This window comes from Lupinus angustifolius, chromosome LG20, assembly GCF_001865875.1.
Source record: "Lupinus angustifolius cultivar Tanjil chromosome LG20, LupAngTanjil_v1.0, whole genome shotgun sequence".
Classification (NCBI taxonomy): domain Eukaryota; kingdom Viridiplantae; phylum Streptophyta; class Magnoliopsida; order Fabales; family Fabaceae; genus Lupinus; species Lupinus angustifolius.
In genome coordinates, this window is record NC_032028.1 from 15,855,139 (window position 1) to 15,877,509 (window position 22,371).

Here is a 22,371-nt window from a genome sequence, read left to right on the forward strand (position 1 = left end):
GCTCTTGGACCTTGCTTCAAACCATACAGTGCCTTTTTCAGTCTCAGCACCTTTGTTCTATCTGTTGATGTCTCATATCCTGGTGGTTGAGTAATGTATACCTCTTCCTCTAGAGGTCCATTGAGAAAGGCACTCTTGACATCTAGTTGTCATTGTTTCCACCCATTCCAGCTAGCCAAAGCCACAATAAGTCTAACTGTTTCAAACCTGGCAACTGGTGCAAAAACCTCATCATAGTCATAGCCTTCTCTTTGCATGAAGCCCTTTGCTACAAGCCTTGCTTTATGCTTAGCAATGCTTCCATCTGGTCTCAGTTTGACTTTATATACCCATTTCACAGCAATAGGTTTCTTTCCTGCAGGTAATTCTGTTTCTTCCCATGTGTCATTCCTTTTGATGGACTTGATTTCTTCATCCATTGCATCACACCAAACATCCTTTTGGACTGCCTCATTAAAATTGATTGACTCAACCTCACCTAGGAGTGCCAAGTGAACTAGATCTCCTTCATCTGTGATCACATCATCTAAGAACATTTCAAATTCACTGAGCCTTAGTGGTAGGTGTCTTGTTCTAGTTGGTCTGCACTGAGCATTCCTGATCACTTGATTGTGTGAGTCGGGTTCTAGGACTTCTGTAGGTTCATGATCTTCTTGTAGAGGGAACAGAGTAGGTGTTTTGTTGTGCTCAACTCTCTTTAGAGGTTCACTCCAAGAATTCAACTCATCAAAGTAGACATCTCTGTTGAAGCTTATCTGCTTGGTGGTAGGATTCAAGAGTTTGTATGCTCCTGTTGAGTGGTATCCAACATGAATCATCAATTCACTCTTATCATCCAATTTCTTCCTTAGTTGATCAGGGATGTGCTTGTAGCATACTGATCCAAACACTATTAGGTGCCCAACTGATTGCTTCTTTCCAGTTGAGTTTATATGACCCTGTTGAATGGTATCCAACATGGATCATTAGTTCACTCTTGTCATCCAACTTCTTCCTTAATTGGTCAGGAATGTGTTTATAGCATACTGATCCAAACACTCTTAGGTGCCCTACTGATTGTTTCTTTCCAGTCCAGGCTTCTTCTGGAACTTGATTGATCAGTGCTTTAGTTGGACATCTATTCAGAACATATGTTGCTGTCATCACTGCTTCACCCCAAAGGTTGAGGGGTAGATTTTTGCATTTCAGCATGCATCTCACCATATTCATGATGGTTCTGTTTCTTCTCTCAATTACACCATTGTGTTGTGGTGTGTAAGGGGCAGTGACCTCATGAATCATGCCATGTCCCTCACAGAAAGACTCAAACTCCCTTGAGTTGAATTCACCTCCTCCATCAGTTCTAAGAATCCTTAGTTGCTTCCCTGATTGCTTTTCTGCCTGAGCCTTGAACTTTTTCAGGTTCTCAAACACTTCACTTTTGGCCTTGATGAGATAAGTCCACATTTTCCTGCTGAAATCATCAACAAAAGACACAAAGTATTTGTTTCCACCTAGTGAGGGGACCTCAAAAGGCCCACACACATCAGAATACACAATATGTAGTATATCTAAGGCTCTTGTTTGAGTATGCTTACCAAATGTAGATCTGGTTTGTTTGCCAATCAAGCAACTGTCACAAGCTGAGTCTTGAGACTTGATTTCAAGTAGCCCAATGACCAATTCTTTGGTGCTCAATAGTTTGAGATCTTTGTAGTTAAGATGACCATACCTCAAGTGCCAGAGTAAGGATTCATTTGAGGTTGCTTCTGCATTAAGACACTCAGAGTCTCCAATTCCAAGCTGAATTTGGAAAGTTCTATTACTTGACAGAGGGGCTTGTAGGATTCTTCTTTCCATGTTGTCTAGAACTTCCATGACTCCATTATTTAGCCTCATAGTGAAGCCTTTTTCATGTAGTTGTCCCAGACTTATGAGGTTTGTCCTCATTTCAGGAACAAGCAATACATCTGTGATGTAAGCTCTCTTGCCATTCTCCAATTTAAGAGGAATATCTCTCATTCCTTCAGTGATAACCACTCTGTTATCTGCAAACTTGACCTTGCTTTTCTTGCTTGGGTCAAAATGCACAAGCCACCCTTTATTTCCAGTCATGTGATTAGAGCAGCCAGAGTCTAAGTACCAAGTCTCACTCTTCCTTGTTGTGCAATCTGTTGTCATCATAAATTGTACAATTTCCTCATCAGATTCATTAGTTTCTTCCTTGGCAAGGTGTGCTTCTGAGTCTTGTCTCCTTTGATTCTGATTCTTGCTAGGAGCTAGACACTCATTTGAGTAGTGGCCAAATTTCTCACAGTTAAAACATCTGATCCTTTTCTTATCAAACCTCTTCTTTAGCCATTTAAGCTGCTTATGGCCATTCCTTTTTTATTGTTCTGGTTGCTCAACTTTGTTCATATAGTAATTCTTTGAATTGTTCTTCTGTTCACTATACCTTTGTTGATTCTTGGATGAGTTCCTAGCAAGAAATGCTCCCTTCCTTGTGGTTTGTACCTGCAGAGCTTGATGTGAGGATTTATCTGCTATCCTCTCATTAAGCCTCTGCTCATGAGCTTCAAGTGATCCTTGAAGCTCCTCAACCTTCATGTTCTCCACCCTTCCTGATTCTTCTATGGCTATTACCACATTGTCAAACCTTGGAGTTACTGACCTTAGTATTTTCTCTACAATGATTGTATCTTCCATCTTTTCACAACATGCTCTCATAGCATTGATGTGTGTGATCAATCTTGTGAAGAAATCAGCAATTCCTTCACCTTCTTCCATCTGCATCAATTCATACTGCCTCCTCAAGGTTTGTAGGCGAAATTTCTTTAGCTGAGCTGCTCCTGCATAGTGCTTTTCTAGCACATCCCATGCTTCCTTTGCTGTTGCAGATCCTGCAATCTTTTCAAAATGAGCATTGTCTACAGCTTGATGTAGGAGACATATTGCCTTGCAGTCTCGTTTCTTGTTCTGTTTGTGTGCATTTCTTTGAGCTTCAGTTGCTCCTTCTTCTAAGGTTGGCAGCCCCTCTTCCATAATGTCAGCAACATCTTGATAGCCAAGTATTGCCTTCATTTGTATGCACCATCTACTCCAGTTTTTGCCATCTAGTACGGGAAGAGTTGTGACATAATTCCCTGTTGTTTGTGCCATTTTTCTTCCTGCAGCGGAAACTGTGTTGATCTTCTTCAAGGCTCTGATACCAAATGTTGGAGAATTTGTGATGTACATAACAGAAAGAAAGAAAGAAAAATGAGAGAAAGTGAAGGTGAATGAGATAGAGAAATTGAGAGGGTTGTGTATCAATGAATGTTCATCTATTTCTCAAGTTTGTACAAACTAATATACTCATTTCTATAACAAGACTAACTAACTTCAACTACTTGCTATATTTAGAAACTACAAAACTAACTAAACTAACTCTTTTGATTACAATTGCTAACAGATACAACTGTTAAACTATTAGTTCGCCAATTAATGCTAATATAAGTGTTGAAACTTAATGAAAAAGTTGATAAATAATTTTATTTATATCATTTGTTAAAATAAATTATGACCTTTTGATAGACCTTGTTTCACAAGTATAAATAAAGTTAGTAACTATGTATTTGATCCTCCACAATAACAATTTGGGTAAAAAGATAAGCAATTTTGATAAAAAAAATTAAAAAAATTGGTAATTTTGATTGGTTTTTTTATCATTTTTAACGATATTATTGCACAACCTATATATTATTGTGTGGTACTAGTATGAATCATCCTCTCTGGCGTTGACACATGGCATGCAGGTACTTCTGACCAATATGATTGTCTTTTTTATTTTTCGGTCTATTTCAATCTTTAAATTAAAATATTTCTATATCTGATAATTAATATGATTTCTTTCTAAAATAATAAAATAATGAAACAAAAATAATGTTTAATAATAATAAAGTTTAATTAATCAAATGGTAATAATAAACTTTTTTTGGTTAACTATATAATAAAAAATATTTTTATCACCTAATTAATTATGGAATTTCAATAGTCAGGTCGTGTCCTGTATCGTTTCTTCCTTTTTGTAAATAGAAAGTCGGTTTTTGAACAGTGTCGTCTATTTGCTATTGATTCCATTTAATAATAATAATAATAATAATAATGTTTTATTACTTTAATCAATTTATGAAATTTGAATAACCAGGCTATGACATGCATCATCTCTTATTTCATGCCTCAAGTGAGGAGTCGATCTACGACCAATATCGTCTCTTTGCTATTGATTTCATTTATCGAAAAAAATAATGATTTAAGAAATACAAAATGTATTATTATTTCGTTGATTTATGATATTTGAATAGTCTGGTCGTGACTTACCTTGTCTCTTCCTTTGTGCCACAAGTAGAAAGTCGGTAAACGACTAGTATCGTCTCTTTGTTATGGATTCCATTTACTAAAATAATATTTTATCACTTTAATCAATTTATGGAATTTGAATAATTTGGTCATGACATGTATCATCTCTTATTGCATGCTTCAAGTGAGGAGTCGGTCTACGACCAATACTGTCTCTTTGATATTGATCCCATTTATCGAAAAAAATAATGATTTAAGAAATACAAAATGTATTATTATTTCATTGATTTATGGGATTTGAATAGTCGAGTCGTGACATGCCTCATCTCTTCCTTTTTGCCTCAAGTAGAAAGTCGGTAAATGACTATTGTCGTCTCTTTGCTATTGATTCCATTTATTTAAAAATATATCAAAAAAATACTTTTATTAAACAACAATTAATTTGTAGAATTTTTATAGTCCGATTATGATTCATGTCTTCTCTAATTTCTCTTAAAATGGGATGAAGGTCTATGACCAAGAGTCTCCTTTCGCTATTAATTTCATTTAAAATTAATAACCTATATTGTTTATTAAACAATTTTTATGAAATTTTTATAGTCTGCTTATGGTTCGCATCATCTCTAACTTATCTGAAATTTGGAAAAATGTTTACGACCAACCTCCTATCTTTGCTATTAGTTCCATCAAATTGATACAATCATGTATTATAAACATTTTCCAAACAATAAAAATCAATTCAACAAAATCAATATTTTCAAATCGATAAAAATCAACTCAACCAAATTAATCAATCAATATGTAACCCACAATTAAGTACTTTTGATTATCTATTGCACCTAGGGATATGAAGGAGTAATATAAACTTTTGTCAAATACAAAAATAAAATATTTTGTTCTAGTAGTTAAATTTTTAAATTAATGATATAAAATTTCATGCAATTAGCGAGTGTATCTTTTTATTATGGGCAGACAAGTTGATAATATATTTCACAATCTGTAATCGACTCTCGAACTCAAGATCTTTATTTAAAGACCATTTTATCCAATTTGAACATAAAAAAAGTTTTCTATGTTTTAATAGCAAAAAAACATAGTACAGACTCCAAATCATTTGGGAGAGATCAAAATCAAGTTTAACTCTTTCTAAGTCGTAGAGCCGGTTTTTTCAATTAAAAATTGGATCGTAAGAGTTTTCATTCTTATTCGTTAGAAAATATAAATGCATTTAATTCATACGTTTGTACTTTTCTAATCAATAAAATAATGAATAGGATATGAAATGAAATGTTACACTTTTATACAACTTATTTAATTAGGTACAAACCATTGGTTGATAATTAAATATAAATAATGCATTAAATATAAGTAGTAAAATAACATAAATAATTAATATATTGACTATATATAAATCTATCTTTATAGTAATTTTGCATAAATATTATATAAGGAGAAATCCATTTACTCTGAGAGTAAGTTTTTTAAACTTACTCCTCATTCTAGCTATCAATTCTAGGGAAATCTAATGATTTGAATTAGTGAGTAAATATAAACCATTAGATGTCCATAAAATTGATGGCTAGCCTCAAGTGAGTAGATCCTCACTCATATTATATTGATGGTAAAGAACATTATTTATTTCTTTGACTAAATTGTAAAGAGCAGATAATATTATTAAAATTGTATTTGTATTAATAATTTATTTATATTTAAAAATTAATATAAATAATTAATAGAATAAAAACTCTAAATTTATTCTATATTATTAATTACTTTCTCTGTCTCAACTAATAAAAATCATTTAAGAAAACAATTTTGTTTAGAAAAAAACTTATGTGAATATGTATATAACACAACATATTTTTAGAGATAATTGCATTTGTACTTTTTTATGCTATTATTTATGACTAAATTTTAAATAGAATTAAATTTTTAATATATTGTCAATATTTTATTAATTATCTTTATATACATATGTCTAAGTCTATTTTTTCCTTCTTCTTTTTGTTTAAATTCAGTTAATGAGTACCTAAAGATATCCATTAAGTAAAACATTAAACAAAATAACATTAAAAAATTAGTGTATTGATTTGGCCCTTAGGACACTTCTTCATATAAAAATATTACTAATATGAAACCCTAGAATTATGAATTGGTTTTTCCATGTGGAGTATTCCAAAATCTAATAATAGATAAATAAAAATTGTACATTTGATATATTGGTAAATGGTTGTCTTTTAACAATATTTTATCGTCATAAAATAAATGTGACGAGATCGTGTGTCCTTCTACTTAGTTGAACTTTGCACATAATTTGTTTTTATATTATCTCATTTTTTTTTTGATAAAGAATTAATTATTTTCAGAGTTTTTAGTTATTTTTTCCAACAAATATCATTTTTAAGAATTGAACTCTCTACTTTGAGAATCCAGATAAGCCTTATACCATTAAACTAACGTGTGCTTCAACTTCATACATAATGCAACTTCTTTCATAATATCTTCCGTGCACAGAGACGTTATTACGTCTAGTTTCATTCGCCCACAATGAATCAAATATTTAAAAAAGGAAAAGAATATAAGAATGTAATTGGCCCTTTAATATAATTTTTAATTTTATTTAATTGTTGTTCTCAATATCAAAACAAGGTTAAATGTTTATTTATTAATTATATTTATATCCCATTATTGTAGAGAGAGAAAATATAACATTGCAGTGATTAATTTCTTATTGATAGTTACCTTTTTAAAAATCCTATAATAATTAAATATAATCAGTGTATAATGTAAGGTATAAAGACGTAAATTTTTTTACAATGTATAAAATGGAAGCACATGTATTATTATATTTTTTGTATCACTCCATATATTATTAATTTTTATTGATTGAACAAAATATTTAATATAAAATTATAATTATTAAATATGTTTATAGTGAATCAGAATATATAAAGTGACAGTGAGATATTAGAGGTGCTCCGTTATAAAATTGGGTGCAATGGTGAAAGAAATGAATAAATGGTTGGGACAGCAGGACCAAAGTTTTGGGAAAGATGCCACGTCAACAAGATTCTTTTCATACTGGCTTAGTCCAAAGCCGAAAACCGAGAAACCATATAAAAAGGGTGTCACCACTCACACACCAACAACAAAGCCTAAATTCCAACCACACACACTCTCAGACCTAAACCAATAACAAGAACTGAGTTTTGTTCTCAATGGCAAAGACCTTCAAGTACGTTATTCTCGGTGGAGGAGTTTCTGCTGTAAGTTCCATTTCTTCAATTTTTAATTCTTTCGTTTTGTTTTTTTACTTTTCATTCAATATTTACTGTAGCGGTTGAATCTTGTTGGATTATACTGATATATTTCGAAATGTTTCATGTTATGTTTAAATCTGCGTTTTAATCATTGAATCGAATAAGAATATTGTAGAATTATGCCAAAAATATAAAGGAATACCGATATTCAGAATTTCATTTTTCCGAAAAATAAAATAGTCTTTGCGATTTTAGCTCATGGTAGCTGTAATCGTAGAACAGTGTTTACAATGTATGATAGATTATTATGTCAACGTTTGAATCTATACAGGTAAGGTTAAGACCACAATTATAAAAACTGGATCGTACAGCCCGAATTCAACCAGTTTCCGGTTGAACTGATCCCCATGCTGGTATGGTCTAACAACTATACCAGTTATGCAATTGAACCGGTCAAAACTGCATCATATACTGTACAGGCCAAAACCAGTTTGTATATGAAGAAATGTAATATTTTTCAAAATGACAATAAGGATTTGAACCTTGAATTTGATAGTTGTTTGTAATATAGTTAGTCATTGAACTATTTTAATAATTGAGTTATATATTGTAAATAATAATATTTATATTCATAAATGTAATATAATATATATAACTTACGGGTATGTGGTTTTAAGTAGTGAACCATTGGATCAGTACTCTGTAATCCCATATGATATTCAGTATGATATTAATGACTTGATTGTTGTGCAGCTGTAAAATTGGATTATGTGAGTGTGATAGCATTTATCATTGTTTTTATTAAACATGAGTTTGATCATGTTTCCATTTTGGTGTATAATAATATGAACATTTTTCTTGCAATTGCAGGGTTATGCAGCAAGGGAGTTTGCCAAACAGGGACTAAAGCCTGGGGAGCTAGCACTCATATCCAAAGAAGCGGTATAAGTTTATATACTCTGCCACTGCAAATTGTTTCCTTGATTAATGTTTGCTAATAGTTTGTTTGGTAATTTGCGCCGCCTTTCTTTTGTCTCTATATATGAAATATCATGGAATTGCATGAGCAGTTTGAAAATCAGCGTCTTGTATAGAACATATTAGAATTGACTAGATTCTAAGTTCCTATGATAGAGCTTATTGTGACTAGGTATAGTAGACATGTGATACATGTGTGTTTCCAACGCTTCCTCTCAAGTTGGAGCATATAGATATGTGACGAGCTTGTGAAAAATAATGTCAACCTGACTCCCTCTTAATGACTTATAGTGAATATATCCACTAAATGTTCATTGGAGTTGACAAGTGCAACCACGATCCCGCCTGAAAGAACCTTTTCTGTAACAAAATGATAGTTTTCATATGTTTGGTCATTTCATGAAAGATTGAGTTAGAAGCAATATAAAGAGTAGTTTGGTTGTCACAAATTAATTCCATCCCCTTGATATCTCCCAATTTTACTTGCTGGAGATTGGAGTAATTGCTTAAACCATATGAGTTCACAAGTTGCTGCTGCCATAGTGTGACAGTCAACTTCTACTCTGGGTCTAGAAACTATGATTTGGTTCTTACTACCTATGGGATTAACCGATTAAGTGACCTCCAACAAAGACACAATACCTTGAAGTTGACCTTCAACCTTACCATGTGACCACCCATTCAACATCAGAATAGCCAACAACTTGAGTATTATTACCTTTGTTTTCATAAAGTAACCCTTTTCATGGTACACTCTCTAAGAAGGAAGAATACAAACCATGGCTAATAAATGGGAGCTATTTCCTAGATTCTATGTTCCTAAGATTGAGTTCATTGCAATGTATAGTTAATCAGTTCTATGAGAAGACATGTGATACATGTGTTTTGTGTATTCAACAATAATACCTATGTATTGATGTTCTAATTTGCACTAATGGATTTTGATTGCATTTGTAGTTTGGACCTGTTATTTTATTTATCTTACCCTCTATGCTTTTATATATTATAGTTCTTGTTGAAGTGTTTCTGTTTTCATTTTCACGCATCAGAAGTACTACAGTATTTCGTTGCAAATTTTCTTTTCCAGCAGTATTTTGAAAGAAACATAATGCATATTCGTTGTTGTATCTCCTTTAGTTCCCTCCGTACATTTTTATTTTCAAATTTTCCTTCAATTTTTTATCACTTGAATGGCTGAACCTCATCCAGATATTTTCTGCTAAATATTCCCCTTATTTATCGTATGTTATGCGCAGGTAGCACCATATGAACGTCCTGCTCTAAGCAAGGCATACCTTTTCCCAGAGTGTAAGTTTGTAACTGATGCTATCAGATATACATTTAGATATATTGATTTCATTAGTCGACCCCACCGAGTGGGATAAAGGTTTGGTTGTTGTATATATTGATTTCCTCTTCCTTTCTTTTTTCGTTTCCGGTTTCATTTATGGGTTAAGTCTCGGTAGCAATTTTGTATTATCGTGTTCCTTTTTGTTTCTTAAACTTCATTGTTGAAATTAACTCTGATAAACCTTTTTTTAGTTTTTTTTTCTGAAGCAACTTTTTAGCCTTTAAGAAAATCTGCTTTTTCTTGTGTTTTTTGCATTTTCTGAAGACAAAAAAGCTACTTATCTGAGATTTGTAGGCATATTTTCCAATAAAAAAGTTTCCTTTATTAATAAAAGAAATCACAAACACATGGGCCCTTTGAAAGCTGCATTTGGATAAACGTTGAATGTAGGGGGTTTGTCATCTCTGTTGAACTGGCCAAGTGGCCATTAAAATTTAAGTATCATTTTGCTTTTTCACTTTATATTTACTTCGATGTCACAACTGGATTTTGCAGCTCCTGCTAGACTTCCTGGGTTTCATGTTTGTGTTGGAAGCGGGGGAGAAAGATTGCTTCCTGAGTGGTACACAGAGAAAGGTAACTTTGGCTTTCACTCCCATTATCTTAGTCAGTGTTATTAATTAGTTTTAGGTATAAATGCTGGGCTGCTGTGTCAAGTGAAAGAAGAGAGACATAGGTGTTCTCATTCTAAATTGCAAATTGAACTGATTATTGCAGGCATAGAGCTAATTCTTAGTACAGAAATAGTGAAAGCAGACCTTGCTGCAAAATCTCTGACCAGTGCACGAGGAGAAACATTCAATTACCAGAATTTGGTTATTGCAACTGGATCAACAGTAAGGAACCTTGTGATATCAGAGAAGTGTTTCATTAGTTGCCCACAGTTTCCATTCTTTTGACTCATACTAATATGTGATTTGTTTTGCAGGTTATAAGGCTGACAGATTTTGGTGTACAAGGAGCAGATGCCAAAAACATCTTTTACTTGAGAGAGGTTGACGATGCCGACAAATTGTATGAGACAATCAAAGGAAAGAAGAACGTGAAAGCAGTGGTTGTTGGTGGTGGATACATTGGTCTGGAGATTAGTGCTGTTTTGAAACTCAACAATATTGATGTTACCATGGTCTACCCAGAGCCTTGGTGTAGTAAGTGGAAATTTATAAATGTACCAATTATGAACTATTTTTCTAAATATTATCTAATTTAAGATTTATAAAACATTGTAAACTTATGTTGCAGTGCCACGACTTTTCACATCTGATATTGCTGCATTCTATGAGGGATATTATGCAAATAAGGGGGTCAATATCATTAAAGGAACTGTTGCTGTTGGATTCAATACTAATTCTGATGGAGAGGTATGATTGAATATATCTTGGAATACTTCATTGATGGGACGAAATCTTTGAAGTTGCTAAACAACATGATTTTCATCCATCATTTAGGTAAAGGAAGTCAAACTAAAGGATGGCAGGGTCCTGGAAGCTGATATTGTTGTTGTTGGTGTTGGAGGAAGGCCTCTAGTATCCTTATTCAAGGGGCAGGTTGAAGAGGAGAAGGGTGGAATTAAGGTTAGTGACCATATCCAGGGCTTATTGGCAGGCTGTAATTATCCCAAGTGTTTAATGAATATTGTTATTGATATCAATAATGGCATCTTTTTTGGCTGCAGACTGATTCCTCCTTCAAAACAAACGTTTCCGACGTGTATGCTGTTGGTGATGTTGCTACTTTCCCATTGAAATTGTACGGTGAGTTGAGAAGAGTCGAACATGTTGATCATGCTCGCAAATCAGCCGAGCAGGCAGTGAAGGTAAGATTAACCACTACAAATATATGTCAGCTTTCACCAATTATTGCACAAACAGATATGTAGCATTCCCTGGCCTGCTCTGTTGATTCTGACATTCAGTTTTTAAAACATTGAGTGGTTTCTCAAGTTATTTCGTAGAAATATGATCAAAAAAATTATATTCTACGCCTCCAAATGGATTCTCTTTTCAAGAGTCATGCTTGACAGTGCTGTTTCTCATTTTGTGATAATGTGTTTTGTGTAGGCCATCAAGGCAGCCGAAGATGGAAAAACAGTTGAGGAGTATGATTACCTTCCGTACTTCTATTCCCGTTCATTTGATCTGTCTTGGCAATTCTATGGTGACAATGTTGGCGACACAGTGCTATTCGGAGACAACAAACCAGAGTCACCAAAGCCTAAGTTCGGGACATACTGGATTAAAGGTGGAAAAGTTGTCGGTGCCTTTCTGGAGGGTGGAACTCCTGAGGAGAACAATGCTATTGCTAAAGTTGCAAGGATCCAGCCACCAGTGGAGAGTGTGGATCAACTTGCAAAGGAGGGTCTTTCCTTTGCTAGCAAAATATAATGACATCTTTCACACAAAAATAATAACAATGACATTGTTGTGAGGAATAAAAATGCATGGTGATTGCACAGAATAGTTATGTATTGGCTTGATTTTACTATGGGTTATGCTTTAAGGGAACCTTTTTACTTTCTGTTTTTTTTTTGCAAATTCTTTTCTGCCTTTTGCTTCTTATGCAATGATGCTTTTACCTTCTGTCTCCTGTTTACAAACTTGATAAGCACATCTACTTTTCATTGTATGCCCAAAAAACAAAAAGGAACATGGAAATAAGATTTACATGACACTTATGGTTGTTTGTATTTTTGTTCCTGGTAGTCTTACTAATGGAAAAGCTGAGTTTTACGTTTGGTATAAGATTGAAAAAATATTTGAATGATTCTTACTATATGTTTTCACAATTTCTACACCATGAGTATCTAACGCACACAAACATTTTGTTGTGTGAATGTCAGTGTCTATCATTGTAATGCATCAATGTTGGCAATCCTTGACCAGCTTTTACTTGTTAGGCGCTAACTTCCAAGTCTGGGTTGTCAGCACTTCCAACATTCTTTACATGCCAATAAACCAATGTTAAGGGACCAAAAAATAAGAGCAAGAATAATCTTGCCCATTTTTTGTTTGTTTAAGTCACCCAAATACCTTAACATACAATAGGATAATAGAAGTAGACAGTATTAGTCTAGTGGTATAACACCACACTAGATACTTATATAAACTAAAAAATTAAATATTCGATTTTTGTGAACGATATATGTTGAGAAAGAGAATCAACCACCCAAAAGAAATTATTTACTTACTTAGGTGAGAGAATATCTTAGTTATACAAAAAAATATAAAAACAAATTTCAGTTGAAACAAAACATCCAACAAAAACAGAGTTGATTATTTGTTTTATAATATGAACATAAAAAGCCACCAAAACTACACTATAAATTATATTTTGAGTAAATTACATAAACCTCCCATGAGTTTTAATAAAATTACACGAACTACTCCTCCCTTTTTTATACCTACACAAACCTCTCCTCCTTTATATATGCACGTTACACAAACTACCTCTGCCGTTAGTTGGTTGTTAAATAACGGTGTCATGTGCATATCACATGTCATTTAATGAAATTTTATGATAAAAATACCCCTTTTAGACTTCATGTAAACATGTTTTAATATATTGCTCACAACTTGTTTGATGAAATGCTTGAAAGATTTATAGTAAATATTAATCCATATATATATATATATATATATATATATATATAACAATTAATATATTGTTAAAGAGAATTTGTTTCTCTAAAATTTATTATTTAATCCACACATAAACCTATATAAATTAATAAATATTACTATAATATTTTTTGTAATATATAATGCAAACATATTTGTAATATTATTCTTTTCGTAGTATTTCTTTTAATATTACTCTTTTGTTATCATGACCAATATTACTATAACATTGCAATGTTGCTATTAAAAATTTCATAAATTCAACAATCCATAAACTTGTTGCTAGAAAGACACAAAGTTGCTTCAAAAAACTTCATAAATCTAAATGTTGGTATTGAGTTATTTGTTTTCCTATCAAATGAGACAAATATTAAAAGACACACATGCACTACTATCTACAATCTAAACTAAAAAGAAACTATCTCTGTTAGCAACTACTATGATGTGCTCTTCTTTGGTTTGCTTCCTTTTTTAATGCATTTCCATATGTCCTTCTATGGCCTTCATTCCTTGTTACCATGCTCACTTGCAACATCTTGAGTTAGTTTACCTTGTTAATTAAGAATTGTCTCCTGGAAAAATGGTAGGTGTTGAGTAAAAAATTTATGAACACATTTGTATCCAAGTTTATTAAGTTTGCTTTTTATACCTGGGTTGAGGTTGCAGCTTGCACGTCAACATTAGAGTCATGTGTTGAACTTGTGTTTTGAGTTTCCTAATGCATAATCAGGACAATGCAAGTTAGGAGACAATGTTGCATGACATTATAAGTAAATAAAATTGCAATTTATACCTTTTTGTTTCTTTTTTTCCTTGGATTGGAATTCTATGACAAGTGCGGTAGTTATGTCCAAGTTCATTACAAGTGCTACATCTACATATGTGTGACCTCCTTGCATCCTTAGTCCCTGATGGCCCTTCAACAACACTTTTCTTTCTAGCCCTCTTAGGTCTTCTAGGTAGCCTCTTCAAAGGTGGGGGTCAATTTGGCCAATACTTCCCCTATCGTTGACATCAATATCTGACATAGGGTGGATTATTTCATTATAGGCGAGACAATATTTTGATTTGCAGTAAGCTTCATCATAATATTTCTCCACACCCGCTCACATATAAGCAATACAAGAACATGTACGCTTACATGGCAAGCTAGAGACCAACCAATAATTACAACCGCATGACCTTAACATCAAGTTAACCACAAATGTCGTGTGTCCATCAATCACTTGAAATTCTTCTCTCCCTGCATAAGTCACTGTACAGAATCTCCCATCTTGCATGTTGGTGTTTAAAACCTTCCAAATGTTATGAGTTATGTTGTGCTCAAACCCACAACCCTTTGCAAACCTTCTTTGAAATGTTCTCATTAATCTGCACACAATAGACTCCATCATAGACAATATAGTCTTCTTTCTATCATCTACAATCCATGCATTAAACACTTCACACACATTGTTGGTCACATGATCACTTTTACATGTTGGATCAATTGTATGACTTGCCCATGTACTTTTAGGCCTATTAGCATCTAGCAACCATTCTACAACATCATTGTTGATTCTTCTCATAGTAGAAATGGCTTTATTAGACATGGTTTCATTATAAGCCATTGCAACCGCCCAAAACTCTGTTGTTAGTATTAAAGACCTGAATCGAAGCTTGAAGTTATTCAACAAGTGGTTGCAACAAAACGTATTAACAAAAACAAGTATTGATTAAGAAAGTATTTTAAAAAATTAACAATACAAGATTATAATTAACCATTTACCTATGTTGTGCATTTGGAAATATCTCACTAACTGCATCTTTTAAGCCCTGAAATTCAAATATAGAATCATTTAATATCTCTAACTTAAACCAAAATATAAAAAAAAAACATATAACATCCTATCATGAATTACTTCATTTCCCACAACATGTTCTTTTTAAACAACAATTAAGTAGAAGAACAATAATTAGAGAGACATTATCTATTCACTACAGGGAGATATATAATTTAAACACACTAACCTTTTTTCTATCTAACATTATGGTTAGTTTATCCTCCTTCCATTCTAGTACAATGAGCAAAGTTTCAGTTAATAAGGTTAGGAAAAACCTCCATGAATCCTTACACTCCACCTCTACCACAATAATTGCAATAGGAAATATACCCTTATTTCCATCAAGGGCAACTACAACTAGTAAAATCCCTCCATAAGGACCTATTAAGTGGCATCCATCAATCCCAAACCAAGGCCTACAACCTCTAACAAATCATTTTTTCATTGCATCAAGACATACAAATAACCATTTAAATTGTGGGTTCCTATCAATCGTGACCTTTGCAAACTCCATCGTCACTTTACTCCCAGGATTTGTTTCTCTAACAATGGTAGTCCAAGCTGGTAAGTCGTTGTATGAAGATGCATGAATTCTCATACTATTTTGACGTACCCTTCTCTTGGCACGATACAATTGCATATGGTTACTTGGTTGAAGGCCATGTTGTTCAAGTAGCTCTTGTTTCATGCTTGAGTAGTTCATGTTGGGGTCAGCGACCAACTTACTCTTGAGTTTCTTTGCAATCCAAACTGAAGTTGCATTAGAGTTCTTAGTAGTTCTAATGCAATTAAGCACACCATTATAAGTCTTAATTTTATAGTTTACTTGGTCAGGGGTAGGTGATGCATGAATCCACCAACCACAACCCTCAGCTACACATATAGCAGTGACTCTTGCCTTTTCATTTTTCAATCTCTTCACCTCAAATCCCTCTTGTATGAAATAGTCCTTCAACACCTCCCTAAAGTGATGGACATTTAAAAATAACATATGAGTTTCAAGTTTCACATTAACCACCTTTCTCTCAACATAAATTTCAACTAAATCATCATCTGAGTGAACCCTCCCACCAAAATCTAGTTTTTCATCATAGTTATTAAATCCATCGTTGTCATTTTCACTATCCAGACCTTCACTTTCATTCACTTCCCCACTCTCACTTTCACTCTCATCTATTTCCTCCATGTAGTCCTCATCATTACTGATTATTACTTCATCAATGATAGTATCCTGGTTCTCAACCACTTCAGTCATTTTACCTACACATTAAAAAATATAATAAAAAATAAGTTAAAAATGTAACAATGATAATAATTATTCTTCAAAACATTGATCTTCAATCATCGTAAGGTAACCTAGACAAAAACGACCTTGAGTTTAGCAACATCATAAAAAAGTTTACAGCTCCTTTAACTTCACAATGAATGAAAATGATATATAATTGATCTCACCTATTGAAATTATGGCTCACTTGTTATTGTCATCTAATAAATCCTTACAATGGAACTTGGTAGCATGCTAAAATTAGTGAATTATCATATTCTCATCCTTACTGAAAGCATGCTAAAACAACTTAAAATCACTTAAGTTCAAATAGTCAAAACTGCTAATTTCTCTTCCCTCCCCATAAAAAAAACTTCTTATTAAAAAAATATATCAAATTTTCATCCATTTCACCTTGTTGTTGCAACTGTTAATTCTAAAACGAGTGATATTTTGATTGAACAAAGCTTCACCATCACCATTGTTGTGACAAGAAATTTGTGTGGTTGTGAGTTTGTGATATGAGAAAGAAAATAACTCATAATTCTTTCAAGCATTTTATGAGATAATAGAGAGTCAAAATAGAAGAATTGTAATACAACAAAATCTAAGATAAAAGAGCCACATACTTTCTCAGAATTTAACAAAATGGAGTACAAGGAAATGAAAAAAAATGAAAAATCAAAATACACAAGAAAAACAAAACAACATTACAGTAAAATATGAATATACAAAGAAATGAACTATGATTAGAAGCCAAATATTGATGCACTACTTTAGTTTTCTAAGACTAAACCTGTGAAGCTAATAGATACCACTGATTCCACATTGGACAAAGGCAAAATGAATGAAGAACACTTTTGGAATAAAAAACATGGGAATAGAATAGAAAAACGAAAAAAAATAGATACAATAGACGACATGAGAATAGATACAATACTCAGTTGCCAAATTTGATTTTGATTTCCTTGAACCCTAACTTGAGAACGATATTGTGTTACAAGAAAAGAAGAATGGTATTTCTTGAAATAAAGAGTAGTTTAGTATTTTATCATTAAAAAAAACAAAGAGGGGTAGTACATGTAGTTTCATTAAAATTGAAGGATCCATCTAATTTACTCTTATATTTTAGATAGACACATTAAATCATTTCAAAGCGAGGCCATGGTTTAAAATTTACTTTTGAAGAGATGTTAAGAAATTTACATATACCTTTTTGATTTATTAAGGATAATTCTAATATCAAGTGTTTTTTTCTCGTATTAATAAAACGACTAATTCATTGAATTACGTTTTTAATTCGTAAAAATCGTTTTCATCACTACATAAAATATTCTACATTCAGTTCAATATAATAAAATATATATCTATATTCAAAACAAGAATAACCAAGAACAGAACTTTGGTCTACTTCTGTTTTTAATTTGTAAAACTCGTTGCCCCACTATATCAAATATATTTGATGGGTATTTGTTTTGTTACACTTCATTCAGTTCAATATAATAAAATAAATATCTATAGTCAAACAAGAATAACTAAGAACAGAACTTAGGTCTACTTCTTTATGTGCTGTTAATTTCCAATAAAAACAAACTGTTCATTTTTATAAGATGTGCAATAAGGTTAGGATAATATTTTCATAAAAACCAGCATCAGAAGGATCCAAGAATTGACCAATAACTAAAGAAGTATCTGAGTGACCAAAACAAAACCATATATAACATCAACAAACAAAAATTAAATATTGAACCGAAATAGACCAACTAGATAGATCATTCAAATGAAACCACATTACTTTTTGGAACAAAACTTTGGCAAACTAAACTAGTAAATTGAAAAGAAAAAAACAGTTCCAGACAATCGAAATAGACGACACCGATTAATCGAAGAGACTGAAGCCCATATCCTGCATCACAAACAAATTGAACAAATGATCAGAAATATATTTGCACCCAAATTATGCCAGGATTCTATTAAGTACTAACTGCAAGCAAGATTGTACATGTATAAAGTACTTTGAAAATATTGAAAGCCATAAAACAAGATCTATTCATGAGGTTGTTGTTTAATTCAAGTCCAACTAGCTAGAATTTTAGAGCCATTTCCAATGCAGTAATAATTAGTGCAAATTGGCTGTTGATTTTGGGAGAATCTTTTGTTAAAGCTCTCAATAAAATTGAGGGTAATGCTAAAGCCATACTCTTTTACATATTCTTTTTAAACCTCTTATTGGATCAAATCTCATTCTCTCACCTAATTTTAAATCATAACTTAAAGAGTTCAATGTTCAACCCAATAAGAGGGTTGTAAGAAAGTTATTGCTACATTCCCTCTTGAGTGATAAACTTTTTTAATTAAACACCATGAAAAAATCTTAACATTAGGTTAAAATAGGCACCTAACCATATCTACATGTTTAAAACTATTTCTTGTGTATATCACAGCATAATAAGAATAGCTAAAGATGAACGAAACATCTGGGAAAAACTTACGTCATCAGATTCCTCTTTCTCCACGACCTTCTCCTCCTTCTTTGACTCAGCAGCTGCTGGAGCAGCAGCAGAAGCACCTCCACCAGGAGCAGCAGCAACCGCAACAGCACCACCACCAGAAGGCACTGAGGCTAACTTTTCCCTACCGGAAGCAATAATATCTTCTATATCCTTACCCTTAACTTCAGCTAAAAGCAGCTCAATCTTATCCTCATCAGCTTCAGCTCCAACTACACACAAAAACGGCCATCTTCTCCATTAATAAAGCACCAACAAAACAGTCCACAACATATGCTTCAATAGAGTTTAATTGAGTTGTAAATAATAGGCTCAGCTTAGTCGCACTTCTCAACCCAGTTTTACCAAAAAACAAGGGTTTATCAGAAGGTTTATGTTATCATTATATTTACTGATCCAGCACACCTTAAGACATTAACCCGAGTAAAGGTAAATGTAATTCTAAACAAAAAAAGAAAAATTGTAACTTTCCCATCAATAAACCATTTAAGCAATTAGACCAAGCAAACCCAAACTTCTGAACAAGGATTCCTTTCAGTTATTATAATCTACTAATCAAAAACCAATGTTTTAAATTGTGATCACATATCACATAGTGTCTACTTAAGCCTTAAAATTGTGGCTTCCGCAACGGTCACGAACATAGATTTCAAACTATAATAACTAGCACTAGATCAAACAAAACAAATTGAAAAATAAGTGAATAAAAAACATATTATGATGAAAAACAAAGATTCACCAGATGCAAGGATGTTTTTTATGTCTTTTTGTGATGGGGTTTTGTTGCCTCCAAGCACAGCTAGCAAATAAGCAGCGATAACCTTCATCTTTCTGCAGAAAAAAAAAATCACACTATACTTAATATTCATAAAACACTAATCACATATAAAAAATAAATTACAAAACAAAGGGTAATAAGAAAAAAAGAAAGAAACCTGTGAGGTTTAAGATCTGAAGAGAGAACAAACGGCGATTTCTTTGAACACTGAAAAGTGAAAAAAGGGTTTGTTAGTGTTATGTAACCTGCTAGGGTTCGTTTAAGCAGAAATCATATGGCTCTGTATTGGGCCAAGAATTAGCCCACATGAGATGACCCATATATGACTTGGCCTACTTCTAATTTTAAAAAAGAATTTTCTATGAGTGTAACATGTATGTATTACACTCATAGATATTAATACACATTGTTCACAATATATTTGTATTAATTTTTGGAAAAGTTCATAATGATTAAACATGAATATTGGATGATATAATGACAATATATCAAACTCATACAATATTAGTATATAATTTTTTCTCTCTTTCTATATGGATACAAGTGTGGATGTTGTTCTTTTATATAGATCTTTAAAAAAATGCTAGGGAAAGTTTTTGACTAAGAATGCGAAGGGAGAAATTGTGTAGATGTCGAGGTTTGAATTCTGGTTCTTACATTTTGTGTCTTGTAGTTAGTTCTATTAAATGAACTGGTATTGGGGACAAATTTTAAAAATTAAATGGAAAGAGTTTAGGATTAATAGATTTTATAGTAATAAATTTCAATTCAAGAGGAAGATGAGTTGGGGATGGATAAAAATGGTGTTAGTGAAAAATAGAAAACTAGGATAGAATTAGGTTTGGGAAAAATTGGATGAAGTCAAGAGTTCAACATTGTTATTGTTATGGTGTTATAACTTATAAGAAATATTAGGCTGAAATAATTTAATAAAATTATAGGACCAAAACAATCTATTTTTTTATATAGGAAACAAAATTAAAGAGATTGAATATAAATGATCAAAAATATAATTAAACTTATTTTTTTGAGATATTATATTTCCAATAAATTAAAATATTAAAATAATTTTACAGGATTGTGTGCTGACATGATCATAACTACTCTAATATATATACTTTAACTAAAAAACCTCTTTATTGTTAGCAAATCTTATATACACGTGTATATATATGAGAGAGATTTACTTACTCTAAGAGTAAGTTAAAATTCAATGATTTGAAATAATGGATAGATTTAAACTATTAAACTTTTATAGAATGAATGAATAAGATGTGGAGTGAGCTTTTTTAACTTACTCATAGAGTAAGTGAATTCTCTCCCTATGTATACATATTACAATGTTAACAAACACTATTGTATATATCAACCCATATTTAGAATTAGTGTACAGGAATTTGCAAAACTATGAACTTTTTGTTGTGAAACTATTTTTGTTCATGACAAAATCAAAGAAATAAAAGTGGTTCAAAGGAAAATGAATAGAATTAAATGAAAGACAATCTTAAAATAGAAAAGTAAATAGAACATTCCAAAGTTTGAAAGAATGGATAGATTAAAATAAAAATGAAATCACCAACTCACAATTGAAACATAGAGAACAACTCCTAATAGTTATATATATATATAACATTACATATAGATATGATAGGTTTAATAAACCAAGTTGACTTGGCAGGTGGAGCTTACAACTATTGTGGTAGTACACATGGAATCCTGTTTAAGTGATTGGAAGTACGACCAATGAATCTTGGTAGATGAATCATTGAGTACATTCAATAATGGTTATTTCAAGGTCTTGGAATTATTCCTTGGCTCTTGAGAACTTTGAAGTCTAACTTAGAAAGTTGGAGTAGCACTTTTCAAGGTATCTTGAAAAATATGACAACAATTAATCATCCACTATGTTTTTATGATGAAAACTTCCTTCCATTCAATATATATAGGGGACTTGTGAGGAAGAGATGCAACAAACAAGTGAGAAAGATCAGCATAGAGAGAAAGTGAGAGAACTTATATCCACCTTAGTGTGAGACTTGTATTCCTTGTGAGTTACTAGAGAGAGTTTGTATTTCCATCATTTTTGGGTGAGATTGAGTGTTATCCTCTTAGTAAGATAAAGTCAAATATTGTAATCTTACATTCTATAGTGGAGATATTTTCTGGACTAGGTCCCTGGTTGTTTCATTCTCACATTGAGGAGGTTTTTCCACGTTAAAACTCTTGGCGTTATTCTTCTACTCTTCTCTATTTTCTTTATCCACCTTGCGCTTCTGCAAGTGTCCATTTTGCATCACTCAGAGGAGGGAAATTGATTTTGAATTTCCCAACAGTGGTATCAAAGCTCCCAGGTTCATTCGGGGAGCTTAACCTATATAGTCCAAGATGGAAGGAGCCGCTAATATCTCATTTGATAGAGACACGTTCAAGTTGACAATTGACAACTATTCCTATTGGAAGCCCATGATTAAGG

At 32.4% G+C, this 22,371-nt stretch overlaps 3 protein-coding genes across 4 annotated transcripts; 1 reads left to right on the forward strand and 2 right to left on the reverse strand.

The window, feature by feature from the left end:
* LOC109336207 (monodehydroascorbate reductase) lies at positions 7,439–12,485 on the forward strand. The gene is made up of 10 exons (XM_019572662.1): positions 7,439–7,583; positions 8,448–8,519; positions 9,812–9,863; positions 10,402–10,482; positions 10,624–10,742; positions 10,835–11,054; positions 11,149–11,267; positions 11,355–11,480; positions 11,582–11,722; positions 11,967–12,485. The coding sequence occupies exons 1-10, from the start codon at positions 7,536–7,538 to the stop codon at positions 12,288–12,290; spliced, it is 1,302 nt and encodes a 433-aa protein (XP_019428207.1). The 5' UTR covers positions 7,439–7,535; the 3' UTR covers positions 12,291–12,485.
* On the reverse strand, positions 14,630–16,601 carry LOC109335506. Its single transcript, XM_019571639.1, has 4 exons — positions 15,856–16,601; positions 15,534–15,771; positions 15,292–15,338; positions 14,630–15,170 (listed from the first exon to the last, which is right to left on the reverse strand). The coding sequence occupies exons 1-4, from the start codon at positions 16,599–16,601 to the stop codon at positions 14,630–14,632; spliced, it is 1,572 nt and encodes a 523-aa protein (XP_019427184.1).
* LOC109336208 (60S acidic ribosomal protein P2-like) lies at positions 18,300–20,175 on the reverse strand. Of its 2 annotated transcripts, none has more exons than XM_019572663.1 (4): positions 20,056–20,175; positions 19,860–19,951; positions 19,103–19,332; positions 18,300–18,516 (listed from the first exon to the last, which is right to left on the reverse strand). In XM_019572663.1, the coding sequence occupies exons 2-4, from the start codon at positions 19,945–19,947 to the stop codon at positions 18,490–18,492; spliced, it is 345 nt and encodes a 114-aa protein (XP_019428208.1). In that variant the 5' UTR covers positions 19,948–19,951; positions 20,056–20,175; the 3' UTR covers positions 18,300–18,489. The 2 variants fall into 2 exon arrangements, with proteins under 2 accessions (XP_019428208.1, XP_019428209.1); XM_019572664.1 differs by having other exon boundaries at positions 19,860–19,953; positions 20,064–20,121.